The 24854-nt window shown below is 31.8% G+C and overlaps 1 protein-coding gene across 31 annotated transcripts in view; it reads right to left on the bottom strand.

Moving 5' to 3' along the window:
* Window positions 1-24854, bottom strand: part of LOC148598482 (uncharacterized) — a 129712-nt gene that overhangs the window by 33587 nt on the left and 71271 nt on the right. For 29 of the 31 annotated variants that reach the window (XM_088561868.1, XM_088561858.1, XM_088561869.1 and 26 more), the window contains 8 exons: window positions 15384-15576; window positions 11527-11681; window positions 3565-3643; window positions 2850-2928; window positions 2222-2405; window positions 1149-1282; window positions 775-963; window positions 68-217 (listed from right to left, as the gene is read on the bottom strand). In XM_088561868.1, the coding sequence (XP_088417994.1) occupies window positions 68-217; window positions 775-963; window positions 1149-1282; window positions 2222-2405; window positions 2850-2928; window positions 3565-3643; window positions 11527-11681; window positions 15384-15576 (1163 nt within the window). Of the gene's footprint in view, window positions 1-67; window positions 218-774; window positions 964-1148; window positions 1283-2221; window positions 2406-2849; window positions 2929-3564; window positions 3644-11526; window positions 11682-15383; window positions 15577-19785; window positions 20352-24854 lie in introns of all 31 variants that reach the window. The other 2 variants (XM_088561887.1, XM_088561888.1) reach the window with 1 other exon arrangement.

The following is a 24854-nucleotide window of genomic DNA, read 5'->3' as shown; positions in this document are numbered from 1 at the left end:
GATTGTTGGGGTTTAACGCCCGAGCAGCAAGATTTCAGCTATATTCAGGCGATCACTCCAATTTTACCTTTTGAGACATCAGCCATGGGAAAAGCCTCTCATTGAGAAAAGCTTTAGCACCACCCAGTCCATTCACATCCTCTTCCGATGTATTATTGCCATACATAAATACGTTATGTTTCCGACTGTGTCCATGGAGATCACAATATATCAAAATCTGAAATAGTACAATGAAAAAGGTTATGGTTTTCATCTTCCTATGTATTAATTATGGCTAGTATTTTTTTTCCATTTAAAATAAAAAGTAAAAAACAAGAAATCTGTGAGTGATGCCTCACTAATGATACATCCTCTTTCAATCATGATATAAGGAAAATAAACATAGTCATCAGTAAACAGGAAGTTGATGTAGAATATTTTTGAAAAAGGATCTGACACTATAGCATACTTACAAAAAGAAAGATTTTGAAGCCACTGTGATGAGTTGTTGCTGAGAAAACTGTGACAAAAAAAAAGTGTTAAGGAAACAAGGCTATGGGCCAAAAACAGTATACCTCCTCTCATTTGGGGCAGGGGTATAAAAACACATTGTCTAGTTTTAAATATTTAATGAAGACAATATTATTTCAGTACATATTTTGTGCCAATATAAAAAAATGTTATTGAAAATGCAATATTGGATTAAAAAGACCTTAATTCAAGTCAAAATTTTCTACTAAAATAAACCCCAAACTTTCGTGATTTTTTTCTGTAGGTTTATATAAACCACAATACCTCATGCTTCTCCTGTATTTTCTCCATCAATGTTTTGACATGCCACACAGTGGGAAAACTTTCCTTCCGTGGATGACGGTAATTTCTATTCAAATCTCTTGCTGCCAGAGAACATCTGTAATTTCCTACTATCACACCATCTGGATTTAGCATAGGTACAATTTTGAATATAAACCTATTGCGAAGTTCCTGAAAAATAAAAAATGATTCTGTCTCTCATGTGAGGAAATATATTATGTAAGCAGCTCAAAGATGAATGCAGAATTGAATTTATACATTTTCATATAGTTACAGTTAAGTACTATTAAAGAGTTTTAGATATGCCCCACCCTGCCCTGACCAAACTCCAAAAAGTCCCTGATAATTTAAGTTACCTTGGCTACAGGATCACTTGAAGTGATAAATTCTAGAAGTCCTTTCATCATCCAGCTGGCCTGTGTTTCACCAGGATGGACTCGGGCAGTAATCACAACAAACTTCTTTTTGTGCTGCTCCTCTTTACTTACACCTATAAAAATACAAACATAGTAAAATGCCTCCTAAAATATTATATGATAGACAGTGATGTAAGTTTTCATGTTGTGTGTCATGAAAATAAAATCGAGAATATTTCCAATGGATCTATTCCTCATATTGAATGTATTGTGTTGTTCCTAAGTCCTCTAAACTTTGACAATTTAATCAATCTGACTAGCCAATGGAGTAAATTCACTAACTCTTGTTTCAGACCTACTATTTTCCTGAAGTTTCAACTTTCTAATTGCCTTTTTTAAAGCTAAAATATTATCTGAATACTAATATACAGAAAATACAAGCTATTGTGTCATAATTTAGTCACAAGAGGATACAAAATGCTACTTCCACAAAGTTTTCAAGGAATTTTCACAAAAATGAGAGGATTAGGGGGTAGTTTTTTTAATCCAAAAATATAGAGCGCAACAATGAAATCTTTTGTCAGAAGTTGTGATAGTATAGTAGGCTATTTTTGTATAAATATCAAAGAGTTCGACAAATGCGCTCTATATTTTCTACATAGAAATGTCTCATTAAATAAGCTGTTTTAACACAATTTTCGCTTGATTTTCTGATTTTGCTTTATTTTCATCTACAATTTTAGTGAAACACAAGCATTAACAGCAATGAAACTTTGTTTCGAATGAAGGCATATATTCAAAGAGTAAATTATGCAATTATCAAATTTATTTGAAACTCTTTAGTTTTTGGGGCTGATTTTGACATTTTCTGAACATACTACTTTTGAATTGACAAAATATAAGACGAAATCCTTCATGTGAGATTTTTTTTTATGAAAAATGGCACAGCCCCCTTATGTATATGGTAAATTACCTAAGCTATTTTTAAAAGCAGGCAGTGTAAGATTCCATTAGTCCACTATAACTGAAAGTCAGTTTGTCAAATATAAAAAAAAAATGAATAAGGATCTTACCAAAATTTGTGGCAGTAACAAGAAAACAGCTATTTCCTGCTCGTGTTTCACACAGTACTTCTCGTTTCATACATTCCTTTCTGTCCGGGGCATTGATGAGGGAGTCAAGATCTTCTTTCAAATCTGTGAAAGTGTAGGGATAGCAGTGAGCAAGATAACATGTATCTTCCTCATTGGGAAAATCCTGAAATGAAACACAAAATTTTGGAAATGTGTTAAAGACAATTTTCCAGAGATATCACAGTATTGGTTTTAAGATACATGTATTTCATTTGTCAAAGAATAAATACATGGAAGCAAATTTCATTTTTACAAACAAGGAATATAAATCAATTACATTTACACAGTAGCCAGATGCAGCAAAGTTTCTCATTTTACATGGAAGAACTATTATGTGTAGGGTAACAATTTTCATGATTAATTATGTTCGGACAAAATTCATATCCTAATTCCCCCCAAAATGTAAAATTTATGTTTAAAACTTTTAAACTCTACTGAAATCGACAAACTGAAGACTCCTCAAATTATGCAAATTTTGACAACAATGAAAACTGATATCCACAAATAACCTTATCTTATTAATAGGCATAATTAACACCCCCCTTTTTTCATTTACATGTAAACTTACCATTTGCCATTCTAACATGTAGTAAGCGATACCTCTGGTCAGTAGAGGGCAGTGTAAATGCAGAACATTGCGAGAATAACTGGGAAAAAAAAGCAGTGGTACTATCAATGAGTATTTTATTTTACCTCTTGTTTAAAGAACAAATCAAATTTAAGTATGTTGATTTTAAATCTCTTTCGTTTGATGTTGTAAGATAGCTGTTAATGTAGTTACATTGTTTTATCAATGACAAGCAAGAACATCAATGTTGATTTAACATTAAAATTTAATTAACCTCAACCAAATCTCTCCACACATTTTCAATGTTGAGTGTCTGCAGGGTGGTGACTCTTCTAGTAAATGCCTGGTATATTAATATTTGTATTCAAAAGTCCTTTTTCAAAATTCTCTCACACATTTTTTTCATGTCATAGTATCTGAGAGATTTGAAGTAATAAGTAATCTGTTCCAAAGCTTTAGTCTGATATCATGTAGCTCTAAAAGTGCTTCTCTAAACAAGGTGATACTACTCTGTGAAAAGTTAGTTTTCTTTTCAGGCATTGCTTTAACTATAACATGACAGAGATATTAAAACAGAGCATAACCTGTATAGCAACAAACATCAACATGAAGGAATGGTACTAATGGTTTAAAATCCAGATCATATTACTTTATTGTTCTCTTTATTGAAAAAAAAAAAAAAAAACAACTCAATAACAGTAAGGGAGATAACTACCTAACATGATGACCACCTCTCATCCATCCCTTTCCCTGTGTTTTAGCAGACTTTTCCGAGTACACCAATGGTCTCATACCTGAAAAAAAAATATTCTTGAAATAAATTCACAAAAACAAATTAATATAATTTCAAAAGCACTCCCATATAAAATCAATGCTAATGAGATACCAATGAATTTAGATTTTGCAAGCTCCACTCACCGTTTTATGAGAGCTGCATTATATATATAAGTTGAAATGAGACTCCTTAAGAATCTATGGGTAATATTGTGTTTTTATGATGCTTAACCATGGCAACATAACCCATGAAGCTTAGAACCTCTCATTTCATTGGACAAAAGTGATGGTTACTGGGAAATTCAAGGCTCCATTGGGAGCATCAAGTGTCTGAAAAATCACAAATTACAAAGCAATCGGTATTGAGTTCATGTTGATATCACAAGACACCCTAAAAATGTAACCGATGGAGCTTTCATGGTAACTGTGAATTTTGAGGCTCCATTTGGGTAACTTTTTGTCTGGAGAATTTTCAATCAAAAACAGTCTTTGAATTTCTTACATTGAATAATTGTAATAAAGTTAGAACTAATAAATAATTTATAGAAGTGGTCATTGAGATATGAAACAACACAGTAATTACAATGTTTACCAAATAAAATCTAAAATAAAGAATTTTTTTTGTGCCTGTTTCCTAAAAAGGGGTTTCAGTGACAGTTAATGTCTCCGAAATCTCAACCTAAAAAAGTAAAAAATAATATAATTATCTACTGCACAATAAAATTTTATTTTTCAACAAACAGACTGGCAAAGCGAGAAAATGTGCTGACTATCTTTTTTTAAAGATAGTACTTGTTTAAATTGCTAGGATAAATATAAATGATTCTATCAGGCGAAGAGATGATAAAGTCCTCTGGTTTTCATTTTGTCATATTTGAATACCTTCTTCAATAAATCTATTTTTAAAATAAGTTTTCTAATGGTCAAGGAGCTGAAGATATAAACTTTTAAACATTTCACTATTTTCACTCTAATACAACAAACCTTAGAAGTTTGCTATCAACAGAAGAAATCTTATTTACACATACACCCCTCTCATAACTAATATTCACCCTATTAATTACTCAATCAATTTTCACAAGAGCCAATACACAGACCATGATACCCAGTACACATTCAGCAATGTTTATCCAGTAATATGGATTGTTTATCTTAATAGAAAAATAATGACTTTATTTACTCAATAAATTTTAAGCTGTCAAATATCATATTTCATTGTTAGACTAATATTTATCGATAAACCAATTAATTCAATTAATCCTTTCACTTATATGGTTATTTCTTTTGATGACAAGAACTTCAAACTTAAAATCAATTAAGGCTTCAACTTTAAGAAAGTTTGAAAGGTATTTTAGACAGCAAGTGAAAATTTTAACAAGTATACGAAAATTTCTTTTGAAATTCATTCAAAAGTGACTTAAAAGTCTGTCAAGGGGAAAAGTTTCTAAAGAGATGGGACTTATTTTTTAGTGAATTAAAAATCTGTCAAAAATAATAACTCTTGGACAAAGGAGACATTTTTTTTTCTATTTCAGTAAACCCTGATTAAATTAGGGCATTAAATTAAATTATTAAGTCAATATAGAGAGGGTTGATTTTTTACAACTGTTAAAGAATGGAGCGATGTAAGGCAAAAATAGTGGAGGGAAAACCAATTAAGGAGGTAGACATAGGGTAAGGGACACAACTCTTACAAATCATTAGAATGTTTGTATTTAGCATTTTACATCAATCTCATGTATTGTCTGAATATAGCTGAAATATTGCTGCTCGGACGTTAAACCCCAACAAACAAACAAAATCAATCTCATGTAAGCATCAAAGTAACCTGGACTGATTTCATTCTAGTTCAAACGAAAACTTAAAAGGTTTTGGTGGAATTGAATATGATACAAACATATCACTAATTGCAAGAGATTATATGTCCCTATGTCTACCTCCTTAACACACAGCCATTAAAACAGTGATACCAGTCCAAACTGAACCCCTTTTGGACTGTAGAATTTAGATAGGTGTTCCATTTATCAAGGTTAAAATATATCTTAATTGATAAGAGTGGATTATACAACAAGTCTCATGTGTGGATCAAGTTAGAGGCCAGCTCTCACATAAATAATATGGTGAGCAAAGCAAGGCAAAAAAAGTTTTGAAAGTAGAATTTGTGAAAAATCAAGATTTCATGCAAAATGGAAAAATTTCCCAATTTTAGGGGGTGGGTAACCCAACCTGAATCTTTGTCTGAGTCTGGTTTAGTTGGGTTTTTCGATTATACAGGGTAAAGTTTAGACAAGGTTTTGGATTATTCAGGGTTTAAAAATTGATAAAGTAAAGTTTTGTGACTTTTCAGGAGTTTTAATGAGTAAATAATTTGAGTTTTGTCACAACCCAACTAAATATATCCCATCAAATCCATCATTTGCCTACTGGAAATATTTACTGATTTGTACTTGCAGAATTATAGAATGTCAATGCTCAGTTTTATCAAAATTTAGAAGTAGCAATAACATCTTAATATTTGTGAGACTAAATCTATAACCCTTAGTCAAAACAGATATCTACTGGAAGACATATCCTCAACTAGATGAAATTTTCTAGAATGTGATAATAATACCTAAATACAGGACAAGATTTGGTTCATTGTAAATTGTAAGGCCTATCATTTTATCAAAATATTTTAGCTTTAACTCTATTGAACAATACATATCTAGTGCTTATTTCATTTTTCACAGATGTTCAGCATAGTAAGTGTTGTAGACTCTATTATATCAGTGTTAGTGAGATTTTTACCATAATACTTCATAAATTAAGATACCAACTGCAAGACTTATCAAAAAGGAAGAGTTAAGAGACAGTCCTGTAAGAATCAGGCAGTGGGTAAAACATGGTATGACAAAAAACCCCATCATTTTGAAAGTTTAATTTGACTTTTTGCTCCATCAGAATCAAGTTAAACAGACAATATTTTCCATATCATGATGGACCACTGAGTTACAATTTCATTGAAATGCACTGGAAATGAACTTTTCAAGGGCAGATAACTCTGTCAAAAACCTCATTTTTCTAACATTCTATTGGAGATTTTTTTTAGCAAATCCGGTGATGCAGAGATTAAATAGTGTTACTTTCAAATAGAGAAAGCATCCTTCAGTGACATTACAATGTTAGATCGGGGCATTTTTGACTTGCATGTTTCTGATTTTTCCCATTTTGCCTGATTCTTACAAAGACTTACACTTAATACTTGTATTTCAAACATCAGAAGATTTGAATTTTCTACAACATCTGTATTAAAATAGAGAAGTTCAAAGAACAAGAAATTACATAACGTAAGATTTTCTTTGATATATACAGATGCATCAAATGCTCATGGTAGCCCAATATTGTCTTCTGAATCAATGGCATTCGGCTAATCTTCAAAACAGTGAATATTCACTGTAGTAATGTTTTTGATAAGAGAGCCACCAGGCTTTCAATTTCTATAAATGCAAATAAAAGTGCTCTTTGTAGTTTGGTAGTGTTTGCTACGTCAATGCAATCTTTGAAAAGAGAAAAAAAGATGAATTCCAATAAAAGTACTTAATATGGTAGCTCATTACTGCCTTCTCTTTCAATGGTTTCCCTTAACTTAGGGATTGAAATATCAGCTTTTGATAATAGAGAATGAAATTTTTAAATCGTAAAAAAAAATTCAAAGCTGTAACAATGTTCTTGGTAGCTCAATATTGTTTTTTCAGTCAATTCTTCCTTTCAGAAAATGAAGAATATTTCAATCAGAAACTGGTGCAGGCTTGGGAGTGAAGAAATAATTGATATTTTATGTTCAAGATGTCCTTTGAATTAATTTTGAATAATGCATCTCTTTAAATGAGATTTCAATCAAGTACCAGCACACTACTTGAGAATTTTATCTTCTCAATGAGATCTATCTTCAATTTTATAAAGGATGTAGGTTATTTAGACTTAAATTTGGCCCTACAATCACGGTAACAAAAACAGATCTTAAATCATACCTGTTAACTTTTTGAATGCTAAAAGAGGGAGATCTCACTCTTTTCAGCTTTTCTAAGAGAGAGATAATAAATTTGCGTGACAACCTTTTTTGCACACAAAAAAAAAAAATAATAATAATAATAATAATTTTGCTGGAAACCAAGTACAAAGATAAATCAAAGATATAAATTCTGTGATAACCTCGTTAATCTAATAAGGATTTCTAATAAAAAAATGTAGTAATTAGTAACAAAAGGATCAATTATTGGTTGATTATTTCTCATTGATTATTATTTTACATAAACATTGTATTTATATCAATTTGATAAGCCACTTAGAACATAATTTGTGCCATATTTCTGCTTCGAGGGAGATTTTGATGGGAAATTTGTGAAATTTATGAAAAAGGGATATTCCTGTCTCCCACGTGAGAGACTTTCTCAAAGAGGAATGTCCCTCCTAAAAAGGGAGGGTTAAGAGGTATGCTTAGATGCATAAAAACTATCACTTGGTTGGAGAAGACCTTTCCCAAAATAAAGTATGGCATATACATGTATATTGAAACTTCAAATCTACGGTTACTAAAACAGCCGATAAACTATCAAAATTTATATAACAATAGAAATCATTAAAAAACAAACAAGGTCAGTACATACATGTATTTTTTCAAACTCTAATTCTTTCTAAATCAATCACCATATCAAGGTAGAGCAACATTATTGAACATGAGATTCTGGCAAGGCAAAGTTCTTTATCAAAAATTAAAAAGGCATTTTTTTGGCTTGGTGCCTCTACACATTTCATAACCTTGTATAGGTGTACTCCCACAATATTTATTGAAAGTTCAAGCACGTGTCTTTTATATCAATTCCATTATTGCATTTTATCTAAAAAGATTTCCTTACATTATATCCTTGATCGAAATAAAGGGTTATATAAAAGTCTTTAAGTCTTTAAAATAAATCTATGTTATAAATCAGACATAAGTCATTTACTACATGTACCATTGCAAAAAAGAATGGATCTGATGAAACAAAACAAATGCATGTAAATATAACCTAAATACAAAATAATAAAGCAGGAGTAAACAAATGACCTTAAAATCTCCTTTAAATTTGATTGATTGATTGTAAGGGTTTAACACCCGAGCAGCAATATTGCCACTATATTCAGGAGATTCCTTTAAATTTGGAAATTGTTGCATGTCTACTGTAATTTCAGATATTACTGCACACACTTTTCCTAAGAATTTGTTTTTTTTAAGCAAAAAAGCAATTACTATTTTGCATCATCAAATTCCTGATTCAGTAAAGCAAATAATCAATTAAAGGGAAATTTTTAATCAAATCACTTTTTTTTCTTTTTTTTTTTTATTAAAAATGACTTAGTAATAATAGTAATAATAATAATAACAGACTTGGCAAGTTGTACCAAATTAAGAGATTAATACAATTGTTAGTACTGGTAAGTATTCATTTAGTTGAGGGCCTCAGGGAAGATTGGTTCTTGTTAACTATGTTACCCTCTCAAAATCTCAAAATAATCTGCCCTAAGGCCCTAAAACTAAACGAATACTCACTTACCAGTAATACCACATCTATTAATCTTTTAATTTGGTACAAACTTGCCAAGTTAATACACATTTTCAACTTATTTGACTCTTTTATTCTTAAATGTTTATTTTGTAAATGGTCTACAAAATAATGCACATTATATATAAGCTGAAATAGAAGCATTTTGTTACGCTTACCAAGACATGGTCAGGCTGGCAACAAAAAAACAGAACTAGATGGAGAGGTTTTGTTGGTGTTACAAGTGGCAAGACATGGTCAGACTAGCAACAAAAAACAGAATGAGATGGAGGAGTGTTGTTGTTGGCCTATGTACCCCATTGGTACCAAAGGCATAAGCATATAGAACTTTCTTTATTGTACAAAGCTGAATGTATTTAACAGATTGGGGATTAGAAGTTAAATACATGTATGCATGTTCCTTCCTAACACATGTTGTATATAATCAAGGAAGTTTGACCTGCCAGCAAGTTCTTGTTCTATTATCTAAAGTTCTATTAAGTCTCTAAAATCTTTTACAAAGTCTCTGAAATCTGTCTTCATGTAGGGCAAACAGATTCCAAAATCAATCACTTTAAATTTATAAAGAATCCCAAAAAAATTTTGTCAAACAATCAATGGATGGATTAAGTCTCAGTCTCTGTAAGGATCTGGCAGTGGGTGAAACATGGTATAAAAAAACACCATTTTGAAAGCTTAATTCGACTATTTGCACCATCAGAATCAAGGAAAAAAGTTAATATTTTCCATATCATTTTGGAAAAATGAGTTATAATTTCAGTGAAATCCACTGAAAATGAACCTTTCAAGGACAGAAAACTCTGTCAAAAACCTATTTTTCTAACATTCTATTGACAAATTTCTGAACAAATCCACTGATCCGCAGATCATATAAGGGTTTTTTCAAATAAAGAAAGCATCCTTGAGTGATATTACATTGTCAGATCGGTTGGTTGTGATATACATGTTCCTGATTTTTCCCATTATACCTGATTCTTAAAAAAACTTACACTTAATGTCTAAAACTAAAATCAATTTTCAATTTCTATTAAAATCTGCCTTTGACATGATCAGTTGGTACACTAGTATACATATACACACTTACTGGTAAAATCATACTGATATTGAAAGTTCAAGCACGTGTCTTCTAAAATAATTTTATCAAGCTTTTATTGAAAAGATTTCTGTGCAGTTAATCCTCAATCTACTTCAAGTAGTAAAAAGGACTCTTTTAAATTTTAAAAGTTGCACGTTGCAATAGACATTAGGAAAATTGGGATTTGAAGCAAATAAGAAAATCCAAAATGTCACTGCATGCCAGTGTCAAACAATTTACCCCCCAAAAAAAATTAATTATACAGATGAACATAATCTTTCATCCATTTACATCTATCAAGTATGTATCTAATATTAATTTACAGCTCATACAATGATGATGTTTTCATGGTAAAATGACAATCACTTGATGAACTGCCTTTTAAAGTTAACTGAACAATTAAAAGGGAAATTTATAATTTCTATTTTTCAATAGGTACTTAAATCTGTGTCTGATAGAAAGTTAAATGTCAAATTAAGGAGGTAGACCTAGGGCAAGGGACATAACACTTAAAATCAGTGATACGTTTGTATCATATTCAATTTCACCAAAGCCTTTCAAGCTCTCGTTTGAAACAGAATGACTGAAACAGAATGACATCAGTCCAAGTTACTTTGATGCTTACATGGAATTGATATAAAATGGTGAATACAAACGTTTAAATGATTTGTAAGAGTTGTGTCCCCTACCCTAGGTCTACCTCCTAAACTAAGTATCAAAGGCAGTTACTAAGTACTTATCAGGTGATTGTTAAGGAAGGACAAACTCTATCCTCTGAACATTACCATTGTATGTGTTGTAATACAGATTAAAGCATTTACCAAAGTACAATCTACAGATCAGTGATAGATAAAATGCATACACTTTTGACTATTAATTTATTGGAGATAAAGTTGAGTTTTTGACAAACTTAATCCACTTTCAATTTACTTTAGCAAATGCATTACACCTTAATTGAACAATAGTAAGGGTGGGAAGAAAAACTTGACAACCTTGTCAAAATGATAGCCTACATCTCAAAGTTGTAGTAATAGGGACCAGACAAAAATAATTTCAGGTGTCTTTCATCGGGAATGAAATTCTATTAAATTGTGTAATTTGCTCTCTCACAAGACCACAATGCCTTCTTAATACATGTGTATCAGACACACTGTGATATTTTCTTTTCAAGTTCAAAACAGTTAATTTCCTGTATTTATAAGACACTGGTGAACATTTGCCTTTAAAAATGTTTAGCTAAACCTACCATAGTTATAAAGACTGTCTCTTTTTAGAAGATTGACTATTCTGAACTTGTAGACAACACCTGGTACTGTGTTGGACACACGAAAATAGTACCATTGTGTATGTCTGTTCGTATATAAATCTGTTTTGAGCACCAATTCATATTCAAACTGTCCCCTGAAAAATGAGAAAAAAAGAAATTTGGTCAACAAAAATCAGAGGCTACACCAGGTTTACTTCCACAGGTTTTGGTTTGTGGCACATTCACTTCTATTTCACAAAACAAAGTTGTAATTTTGCCAACCTATGATAACTTGGGTATAAGATTGTTACTGTAAATATATTAATTTTCATGGTTGCTAATTTTTACACTTTCTGTCAAGTGAACATATCCGCTGATATCAATTTTTGGGGTTTAAAAAACGAGTAGTGTTATATAGTATTAAATGTCAATTTCGCAGGGAATATTTGTCAAATTTTCTTTTCACCACAAAAATTGGAAACCTTTGTATACAGAAAAAATTAATATGTTTTCTGGGTATGTAAATGTATTGAAGAACAAATGTTCTTACAAGAATGTTTCTCTGTCCTACAAAAATTAAAGGAATACTAAATGTACTAACAAGGGGAAATCTTGTCATTTATTGTGAAAGTACTTTAATTAGTGGATACAAATTTTCATGGATAAGGGAAGAAACACAATTTCATGGATTTTATAATTCATGGTTTTGAGGTTTTTCAGTAAACAAGTTGATGGGATTCTTCTTTTTGTTGGGAACCAAATTTTATGGTTAGGCATACCCACGAAACCATGAAAATTGGTACCCCATGAACAATAGTACTTTCACAGTAAATGCTGGGAAAATCAAGAAGTAAACAGACAAAGGAGCTGAAAGGGCACAAATGAACAGCACAAATCCCCAAAACATGTGAGTTATTTCATATTTGTATTCTATTCATTTTGACTCAAACATGCAAAACAATGTACTGGCTGAGCAATATACTGGCTGAGCAATGTACTGGCCGAGCCATATACTGGCTGAGCAATGTACTGGCCGAGCAATATACTGGCTGAGCAATGTACTGGCCGAGCCATATACTGGCTGAGCAATGTACTGGCTGAGCAATATACTGGCTGAGCAATGTACTGGCCGAGCCATATACTGGCTAAGCAATGTACTGGCCGAGCCATATACTGGCTGAGCAATGTACTGGCTGACCCATATACTGGCTGAGCAATGTACTGGCTGACCCATATACTGGCTGAGCAATGTACTGGCCGAGCCATATACTGGCTGAGCAATGTACTGGCCGAGCCATATACTGGCTGAGCAATGTACTGGCTGACCCATATACTGGCTGAGCAATGTACTGGCTGACCCATATACTGGCTGAGCAATGTACTGGCCGAGACATATACTGGCTGAGCAATGTACTGGCCGAGCCATATACTGGCTGAGCAATGTACTGGCTGACCCATATACTGGCTGAGAAATGTACTGGCCGAGCCATATACTGGCTGAGCAATGTACTGGCCGAGCCATATACTGGCTGAGCAATGTACTGGCTGACCCATATACTGGCTGAGCAATGTACTGGCAGAGACATATACTGGCTGAGCAATGTACTGGCCGAGCCATATACTGGCTGAGCAATGTACTGGCTGACCCATATACTGGCTGAGCAATGTACTGGCCGAGACATATACTGGCTGAGCAATGTACTGGCTGACCCATATACTGGCTGAGCAATATACTAGCTGAGCAATGTACTGGCTGAGCAATATACTGGCTGAGCAATGTACTGGCTGAGCAATATACTGGCTGAGCAATGTACTAATACAAAAAAAGGCTACAAAACAATTTCTTCAGAAGAGTACCATACTTAAATCCATATTCTTTTCCACTCTCAAAGAAACATATAATGAACGGCAGGAATTCTTATTTTAAACAAAAATTTGGGCACAACCATGCCAAAAACTGAACATATCCTTAACACGTACCCAAATAAATTTGAGTATTAATTACACGATTTAATGGCAACTATGGTGTGAAAAATCGATTTGATAAAAAGTTTGATAAGAAAAAATCGTAATCTTTGTAGTTAACCTATTTTCAGTAAGTTACAGGTGCATGTGACCTAAATGTTTTAAAATGTAATAATACATTACTACAGTAGAGAAACTTCATTTACCAGGTTAATAAGATCCTTGATTGATATCATATAAATCATCATTTTTTAATGGACTCACTGAGACATTTCCAAATGCCAACTAATGTGTCCTCTTTAAAATGTCATTTGCATGATTTTTTCTGAATGTGGTATGATTTGAATTTGGATGTACTTTTTAAAATAATACAAGAGTACACTCATAAACCAACAACATCAATCCCAGCCCTTCTTTTGTCATATGGCATCTCGTGGAACAATTATATAGAAATACATATACTTATACTGAAGTAATTGTCCTGATATCAAATGTTTTCAGACAACAATGACACATCACCATGACAACCTCATGCCATTATTCAACATCAGATTTTTTTGGGGTCTTAAGAAGGTAGACCTAAGGTAAGGGACATAACTCTGGAAATAAGTGATATGTTGTATCATGATCAATTTCACTGAAGCCAGTCAAGCGTTCATTAGAAACTAAATGAAATTAGTCCAAGTTTCTTTGATGCTTACATGGGATTGATGCAAACGTTCCAATGATTTGTAAGAGTTGTGTCCCTTACCCTAGGTCTACCTCCTTAAACAACTGAAAGGGATTCTTCTGACAATATTAGAAGATTTACAACACATAGCTACGAGAACAGAAAGACAGGCTACTAACTGCATTCCCCAGACACTCCCTTGCATGGGGTAAAAATAAAATATATCAAACATGATCAGATATTGCAGTACATTGTCTGTGTCAAATTTACTTTTTGATCAAAATTAAAACTTATATTGAAAGGTTTCTATTTTCACACAGGAAAAATATATCCCTTGAAATAATTACCAATTTAAAGTAAAGAGCAACTCAAAAAATGAATGTCACTTAATCTCAACTTATCAAAAATACATTAAAATGTGATTAAAACCTTATTTTGGCTTAATACATTTAGTTAAAGCATGTGTCACTTTATTATTACATTTCAAAACATAGAATCAAATTTCAACAATGGATGTGATTCAGAATATTTGAAAGAAATTTTCATTAAATAAACAAAAAATGTGGACCTCTTCACATCACATTAATATTTAAAATCATTCTGTTTTACCACAAAAGTTTCTCAATTTTTTTTCCAAGTGACTTTGATTAAAATTTAACAATAGTGTTCTTATAAAAAATGTTACTTCAACTAAGCTTCTCCACTTCCATTTAAATTTTCAAAAGAAAAGAATGGCAATTTTACTTGGAGTAACAAAGTGTTTAAAATCCAATATAGTTTTAGGTACATAATACACAATACCAGTAATGTTACACCCAATATAGTTATATAACTTCTGAAATCCAAGGGCACAACAGAATGCAATTTCTATCTTACATTTCTGCATTGTATTTATATATAGCTAACGGTAATGATACATTTTGTACTCATGAGTTGGCTAAGAAAATACGGCAATATAGAACACACTATCAGAAGATGGTACCAAGAATGCACCATAGCTTGTATCTCCAAAAACCTCACCAAAAAAAATAAAAAAGGAATTTGTTATTTAGATACATCTTCAACCAAAAAATTATCAAAAACCTTCAAAATTGGTTTTGATTTTCAGTTGCCATTTGATCACTTATCATGTTAAAAAAAATTTCTGATATAAATATCATATAGACTGAAAAAGATGACACTGGATATTTCAGTAAGTGAACCAATGGAGATTAAAACTTACACTCTCCTGGCTTGCCGTAGATTGCCGCTCTCAAATCGAGATTCAAAGACTAGGTTCGGACAACAGCCATCAGGTACAGGCTGTGGCTGTCGGTCTCGACTACTTCTCTCTGAGTCATATACAATTAGTACCCCTCGCCATTTTGATGTGTATGGTGTGACTTGGTTGTCGTAAGTTTTTGGAAATTGTTGGTCTGAAAATACAGAGTAAAGATAGTAGGAATGAAGAGGTTCCAACCTTTACACAGGTTAAAGATAGAATTTCATAAAACTCTTCGTCTGAGTGAAGGAAGTAAAACATACATTTAGAATGGTTGAGTGGTGGATTAAGACTACTATTGTTAAAATGGCTTAAAATAAATATACAAAAGTACGGAAACTAGAAATTTCACATGAATATACATGTAGTGAATTTAACATGAAGCTCAATTGGCTTGAATTCCATCTAAATTTCTAAACATGACCCCCAAAAAATAGGGCATTAATGGAACATTAAGTGATACCCAGTGCCAGGTATTGGTGACAAAAAGGTAGATGGCAAAATAATCAATCTGGCCTAACTTGAAAACTGAATTTTGCTGAAAATTTAACTTAATCTTTATTTTATGGTACGAAGCAACTGTGCAAAGTTTCTAAAAAAAAAATCATTGAGCTATTCTCAAGTTAACATCTGGAAACTGTTAAGGGATGGAGAAACTCACAAATACCTAGCCACATGATGTAGTGGGATATAAAAAAATATTTAGGTACTATTAAACTTGATTGTACTAGATTCAAACCACATAACCATGTAAGTCCATCTGTCTGTTATGGTTATATTGTGGTATCTAATTACCTTCATATCAAGCAGATATTCATTAAAATAAACTTAAGCCTGTCAAAATTGAAGAACAAGGAATACACGCAAATTAATAATAGATGTAAACTCATAGATGGTTTAATATATAAGTAAACATTGGTCAGATGGTATGTCTACCATGACAGGTGGTTTTGTATTACGGAAATATTACTCCTTGTACATAGTGCTATAGTCTTGGTAAGTAATGGGGCTGCAGCTGCTTTACAAAAAAAAAAGAAAACCCAGCAAAAAATATCAATGGAAACAGGTTACACAAAACAAAAATGAATTTAAACACTGAATAAGGAAATAAATGTTTAAGTATATACATTCTTTGAGTTGTCCTTTAATGGACAGCTATTGAAAAATAGCTGTCATTTACGTTTTTAAATTGGTTCTCATTGCCTGAATACTTAGAGTGACTTATATTAACTTACAAAGATTCTTTAAGAAGTCTTAAGTTTGAAATACATTTTGGAAACCCATTGTGGGATGTGTGGAAATTGTCAGTCAGTTGTGATAATTTAATGATCTGTAGGTTCGTTTCTAAGCAGGGTGGTGATCTGACTAAATTTGTGATGATACAGTAAAGCAAAAAAGCATTAAAAATTAAATTATATAATTTAGCAAAAAGTCTTATGATGCAGACTTCATTTTCATATTTTGTTCATTTCAGTGGGTTTTAAGGAGATGAACCTAACTTTGATATGTCACTGTTATAAATAAAGTAAGTAATACTTGTACATGGAAATCCCTGTCTTGCAGAGTTCACTTACACATTCGTGGTGGTGGATGCAGGGACAGTTAAACCAAAGTTTAATCGACTGTTACACAATATCTGTGTGACGGTTTTTATGTTAAATCAACTGTTTTATACATTTTATTCATTTGAAGTAAATTCTCCAATAAATGCTTCAATTGACTGCTTTATACCAATATTATGTCTCAATAAAAATTTATATAAAAACATGAAAGAATATTTTATACCTGAATTAAATGTAAACTTACTGAAAAATTTAATTTTACTGCATGAATTTCTTAAAGTTATAGTTAATACAACTTAATTTGTGGTAGAAACTTAAACGGTTTGTTTGATATTAAATCATAAAAATTCTATTAAAATATCATATTATCTAATATTCACACAAACGACAGAAAAATATACATGAGTAACCATGGGATTGAATAAACAAGAAAAATAAACAGCTGCTCTGAAACACATAGAACATTTGTGTCAAAAATCTGTATACTCAGAATGAAAAAAAACAAATTCTTCTAATATGATCTGTTGACAGGTGCTTTAAAACATTGATCAATGCAATAGACAGAGATTAGCAGAAAATTTCATTCCCTACTAAAAAATACCAAGAAAAAAACAGTATAATAATAAAACCTGCAAAATTTATCAACCAATAAATATATATACGGCAAATTTTCATATGTTGTAATAATTTTAAGAATAATTTGATTTGTAATAAGCCCTCTGATTGATTATTTCTTTTTTCAGCAAGATCCATTCTTTTCCATAGACAAACTCGTCACCATGACGTCATTAACCTTGATTAGTCCCCTATTGAAATAATTCTGAACTAATTAAAGCTTTGATGAAGGAATAAATCTTAATTTTGACTGGAACTAAACGGAAATCATATTAAAAGTCAAGCTCCATGCAGCGGCAGTCGTCCGTTTCGTCTGTTTCCTCTCTTACTAACCGTTGTAGACAGGCTTTTCAAAATTCTTGGACATTATTCAAATCAAACGTCATTTAACGATTGAATGACATCTCGTAAAATCATTCACTTTTTCCCAACATTGCAAGATTCTTACTTTTTCTAAGAGGGCTGGCTGAAGCATCTAGAGTGAATTTCAAACATAAGACGCTGTTTCGGAACTTTATTAAAAGTATATATTTTAACTTTTGACCAAGTTATGCTTGAATTACCAACTTTGGGACATTTTACCCTGGATGATAAACCACTTTGGTTATTGAAGTGTAAACTGCCCAAAAGTTGGTTTATTTCACATAATTTGGTCAAAAATTATAAACAAATCCTTTTTTATGTTTTTTTTTAATATAAATTATTTGGTGTCATTTACAGCTCTATCTTTCTAGTTAAATTTTTCTATATTCTTTTTCAATGCTTGGAACCTTATAATTATTTATAGTTTAAACATATTTGATTTGCTTCTTTATTATCATTGAGACCATTAACAGTCCTAAAAGATAACAAGATACTGTTTTTGCCCATGGGCCACTTTAAACAGATTATTTTCTCATGCTGTTGGTAGGAAGTGCATAAATATAGAACAAGAGCATTGTCTTTTAATGTTTTAGAAATCAATACAGCATTTAATACATGTATTTATTTTGAAAACAATAGAAAAAAAACATTTATCAGTGTCTATATGAGGGCCAAAAACTATTACCTAACATACCCTTCCTATTTTATAAAAATCTATATTGGGTACTTAAAGACAAATGTGGATCATTAGCAAACTTATACAAACAACATTATATGAAACTATGGTCCAAATTAAAGATGTTTCCCACAAGATAATCAATTTCTAACAATCAGAAAATCAAAAGAATATGATTTTTGAAGCAGCATTATTAAATTTATAACAAGATGTATTTCTATGTTTAGTTCTCCGGGGATGAAATTGATTCTACATGTATTATATTGTGCATACAAAATTCTATGTATCATTTCCAATAACTGGTGCATAGAAATGCATTTAGTTTTCTCAATTTTATATGCCTGGAAAGATAGCTTTACTTTTACTTAAAGCTTTTAAAGTGTTGAAATCTTGAAATTAAAATTTTGAAAAGTGATAAAATTCTATCTGTAATCTTGAAGGGTCAGTCATGCTTTCTGCACTGCTGACTGAAAGACAAATGGATCAGAGGAAATTGGTCCTTGTGGGAACTTCTGTTTAATATATAAATAAAGCTTCATAATATTTCTTAAAAGAAAGACAATTTGCACATTCTAAGTTCAAAAAAGTTTTTCTGATTTATCTAGGAAAGGTCTTGTGACTTCTCTGAATCAGTCATGACTGTGGTGTACTTTGGTAAGAAATACATATAATTAAGATCTCTTCAGGTCATTAGCATTTATTCATATCTTCCAACTAGCAAGTTGTAGCCATATGTCTCCCACCACCGCAAAAAAGTTGAAGTGCCATAACTCCTGAAAATTTGTTGAATTAAAATGGTGGCGCAATAACAATCCTACAAAATATGAACAAAATCCATCAAGCAGATCCTAAGGAATTGCACCCAAAAGTGTGGCTGGACAGAATTTCTATGTCCTCTGCCACAAAGAAGTGGGGGAGGGACAAAAAGACTTAATGGGAGAAAAATATTGTTTTTGGTTCATAGCTTAAAAATTTCATCTGTTTTTAAGTGTATCAGTAAAAGAGTTTTGCCTGGAAACAAAATGTACTTACCTATTTTTAAATCAAATCAAATGAATAGCACATAACTTATCATTTTACTTACCTTACAAACATCATCAAGGGAGACAACTTCATACAAAATAAAATAAGGTAGATAACCACTTACCTTCTTTCAATTTATCAAGAAATCTTTCATGAAAATTTGGTGAAGTCTTTAGAAATCTTGGTGTTTCAAGAATCTCCCTTTCATGATATTTTGGCCAATAAGGTCCGTATGGCCAAAATTTAATATCAGGTGGCCTAGTCTTATATCTGGCTATAAAATCCTCTAATTGTTCAGAATAATTCCAATAGCTAGTCTTTAATAGGTCATTACGGGATTGATACAAATTAATTTTAGTCTTTTCAGTAGCCAAGACTGCCATCTTGAAATTCTATTTGATCAGAAACAATTACTATCTAAATGCTGCATTATAAATGTTCAGTATACAAATGAAGCACTGCTACCATTTTACACTACCCAAGTTCCAATGAAAAAAAAATATCAAGAAACCGAAATGTTTAAACAGAAATAATCTGTAATCTCCTGAATATCGACATTTATTGCACAAAAAGCCTAAAATCACATGATCACTTATTCCCTGGAAGCATGACTTTTATCCGAAGTTGTGGATGGTTTTTCTTCAAACTGTTCACCGATATCCACAGTTGTTGGTCTCCGTCTTAAAGAAGCTGATGAAAGATACAGATGAGCTATTTTCAGTGATTTTCTCCGGAAATTGTTATTAGGGCCCAGATTGTCTATCTTGATACTCTGTTTAGTTTTATGCCCCTTTTCAACATCTCCAGAATCAGTATTCATATTGAGACAATTTTCGTGTCATATCATTCCAATTTTTACGTATTAACAGAAAATTAATGATGTTTAAGTTTTTTACCTATTTAAACTAAAATAGAAGATGACAACACCACACCTAAAAATGTCATTTCATTTTAATTCTATCCCCGATTTCGACATCATAAAATGGTCCATTAATTCTGACATCAATTTAAACTTAGTACACAACCATCATCATCTACTTAAAGGAAGTTGTTTCGTAAAGTTTAATAAAACATATGATTTATCAATAAAAAGTCCGATTCTTATCTTTAAAAGTAGTTAAACAGCGTTGCATTTAGAACTCATCTTGTAACAGCTCCATCATTTAACCGTCATAATTAAGTCCTATAGAGATCTACCATCTCATGAACTGAGAAATCAAACAATTAATTCCTTTTCATGAAACCATCACTTAATAAAGCATTTCCTTTTATATATATTTATATGTATATATATATAAACCAAATAGTTCAAAGAATTAAAACACATCTTTCAAAAATGAATCTACTCCACTGTAATAAACCACAATGCATGTTGAGTGGTACCATGCATGGGAAGAATTTTCCAATAAAACATTAATGCAATGTTTTGCTATCCTCTTAAAACTTTCTAAGCAAACACATGCAGGGAGACTTAAAACGCAGTGGTGAAGAGGTTCAAAGTTGTTTGTACAACTTTCGAACAACTTAATTTAACGTAATTGATTATGCAATGGTGCAAAACTTCAAAAACCAACAGAGATACGACATTAAACGCACAAAATCCAATATTCAAACAGATTTTTTCTGATCAATGTTATGACTCCTTTGAATTGCTTTACCAATGTGTTTACACAAGGTGTCCTTTCTATTTTCAAGAGGTGATTTGTCAAATTGACCGAAAATTGTTTGACGTAGAAGTGTCAAATATAGTCCTGATCTAAAATCGCTGGAGAGCCTGTATTATCACCAATTGCAAGTTTTAAGTGTTTGTAAAAGCCGTCAAGTGCTTGTATTTCGAACACTAATTCAAAGTTGCCCTGGATAAATTTTTGAAGAACAATAGCATGAGATACATGTCATAATGGCTTATTGTCAACATGTTGGTAATCGTCTTCTCAGTGAAAAAAATAACAATGCTCGATTGTCAAAGATCAAAATCACGACCTAATTCATACTATAGCCCAATTTGCTTTTAAATGCTGCTAGAAAATATCAATGTGACATGAAGCTCTTAAGGAGTAATTTCCCTTTGATTGTTTAGGTAATAATTTATTGTCCAATTACAGCTCATCAGAGATGTAACTATCTCTCTCTGTTAGCAATCAATGTTGGTTTCTATGGAAGATAAGATCTAGGAATATTTTCACCCAAATGTCAAGAACTTATTTTCAGTCTATTATATAAATAAAACATCAATCAATGTTCAAATTATGTCATTTGTTTGGATATTAATTTTAAAAATGATTGCATATCAAGACGTTTAATTACACTTTCTTCCTAAAGCTGGTAGGTAAATTGACGGGAAATAATGCACTCTAAAAGGTTACAAAAATACTGTCATTTCAAACCTAGTCCTTGTCATTCAAGGCAATTAATCCACACTTAAGCTCCAAAATCAAATCTCATTAGGAATGTTCATCACTAATAAATGGCTGATAACCATAATACATGTAACTAACACGGTATAATGATTAATATTTGGACCACCACTTCATCCAAAACAAATAGAAGTTAAATCCAGGGCATAAGCAAGAAAATGTCCCCTAAGTGTCCACCTCAGTATACATAAAGAATGTGTCAGGCCTTGATAAGCAATAGTTATCTGAAACAATCAATTACACTGTTATTAAAATTCTGTCATTAAATTTCAATTTCTACAGTACACAAGGGACCATCTATACCACAGTTATAAATTATAACGATCTGTCCATGGGTTTCTATAAATTAGTTTTCAATCTCTTATGGTATATCCCTCGATAAGGCTGTAACATAGCTACGCCAGTCCAACATAAAAATTCTTTTATCGACAGATGATAAATTGTTTACAAATATTCTCTAAAATGAACATTTCTACATGAGATCTGTACAGCTGTTTTTGACTTTGCACCCAATTATTTTAAAAATGTCTTTTCCTTTCATTATTCCATGTTTAAGCAACGAACAACATGTATTTTCACACGGTCAAAATCTTAAAAAATGGCATGAAATTAAATTCCAGATGATGGCACTCAAACAAAAACTTTTTGTTTACCTTTCCGTAAAATTACAGTATTCAACATAACATAGTAGATAAATAACCTATAATTTGTATGATGTTGATGGAAGTTCTATTAGTTCTACACAATTTATAGAAATAATATATAAATGTCATTTTCTGTAATATTTATATAATAATCCTTTCACTAAGACCGTCCTAATCTGAAGAAAACTTTACATAAATCTAGTATCAACCAGGAGATTATTAAAATATGAAAGTCATTACATATTCACAAAAGCTTTTTGTCCATAATATTATGGAACATCACTTCTCTCTACAGGAAGTTTTCAATTTGACGGTCAATTCAATACATATCAGTCCCGCTGATATTTTGATGGTGTGAAATCGTGCTGACAATCTTTCTCCAAAGGCATCATAAGGAGAACTATTCAACTTAACTCACGTACCTAACAAGATTTTTCACACAAAGTTGGCTGTCAACACTTTCATTGCTGATATTGAAAATTTAAACGAATAAATTTACTAGAAGTGCATAAGAGAATTAAAATAGACTTTAATTAAGTTCTTGTGCATATATTTATATTGTAAATTCCATTATGTACCAAAATAGTTAAAATATCCTTTACCTATTCTGATAAATAAGTTAAATATTTAGCTAATATCATTGCAACCTCAAATTTTACTATGCAGAACCATTATATTTTAATTCTATTTTATATATACTAATAAAGTATTTAAAAGGACAGATTATGAATTAATAAGAATTTGTCTAAACAAACATCACCTATTTTATCCAACCTATAAAAATATGGTTTAATAAAGAAGTCATTTTTTCATAATTATATCAAGTTTAAGTTAAAGATTTTCTTCAAGAAAGGGAGGCAATAATATCTTTTCAAATGTAATCAAGGGAACCAAGGTTATAGCGGTAATCAAAAGAATGTAATCCAGGGACAAAGACCAGACATGGAAAACAGACATACACAAAGAACATAAAGTAACTAAAATCATACATACAAAGTAACAAAAGCAAATGAGAAACTCGGACTCCACTAAAAACTGGGAGCATTGACCAGGTGCACCGGTAGGGTAAGCGTCCTCTGCTTTTCTAGAAACACCCGCCAAGTTGCTCATAAAAAGTCAAGTCCGGGGTAGACAAACGAGAAAGGAAAACCATGACCCATTGAATAAATCAGTTTTCATGGTGTAGATGGATACACCATAACGATCTATGAGTTCATGGTGACGACCATAAAACTTCTGTAGTGATGACTTCAATCTTGTAGCAACATAACCCTGTTCCAGAAGCCTATTTGTTAGAGTTCTAGCGCAATACAAAAAGTCTGCATAGTTTTGGCAAGCTCTGGCATAATGTATGAGTTGTGATATGAACACTCCATATGCAGGTGCCAAAGGGATGTTGCCACAGATGAAAGGAAAGTTGACAATTCTGAATGAAAAGTCATTACATTTGTCGTAAAGTTTGGTCAATAGTTTCCTTTACCATCGATTTCTAAATGTAGGTCAAGATGTGAGGTTGACTTCACAGTGTCTGTAGTATCCTTTATCTCAAGTTCTTTTGGGTAGATGCGATGTATCAAATCCCCGAAATTAGGATTGTTTAAAGATAATACGTCATCTATACAGCGGAAACTGAGATTGAAGGATCTAGCCAAATGATATTCTTTCTTTCTGATCAGATCAGCTATAAAGTCAGCCTCATAAGAGTGAAGGAATAGGTCAGCAAGTAAAGGAGCACAATTTGTTCCCATTGGAATGCCGACCGTTTGTTGAAAAACACGTCCACCACACTGGACAAATATGTTGTCGATTAAAAATTCCAGCATCTTGTAAACATCTTCCTCTGTATATTTGGAAGATGATTTGTAATTATTTCTTACAAAGTATGAGGAATCTCTACCAAGAACTATATATTTGTATCTAGGTGTACCATCTTTTTTGGAAAAAAACAACGATGTATAATGTTTTTAAGTCGGGATTTTAACTGAGTATGGGGAATAGAAGTATACAGTGTTGAAAAATCATAGGTTTTAATGCTGTTATATTCAGATAATAGTCTTGAACTGATTGTCTCCAAAAGATCTTTTGAATTTTTCAGGATCCACATTGAATTAATACCACCACGGGAGTAACAA

Source organism: Perna viridis, chromosome 14 (assembly GCF_037379345.1).
Source record: "Perna viridis isolate PV_CMFRI_1.1 ecotype Kerala chromosome 14, ASM3737934v1, whole genome shotgun sequence".
Lineage (NCBI taxonomy): Eukaryota > Metazoa > Mollusca > Bivalvia > Mytilida > Mytilidae > Perna > Perna viridis.
This window is presented reverse-complemented; position numbering and strand designations above follow the sequence as displayed.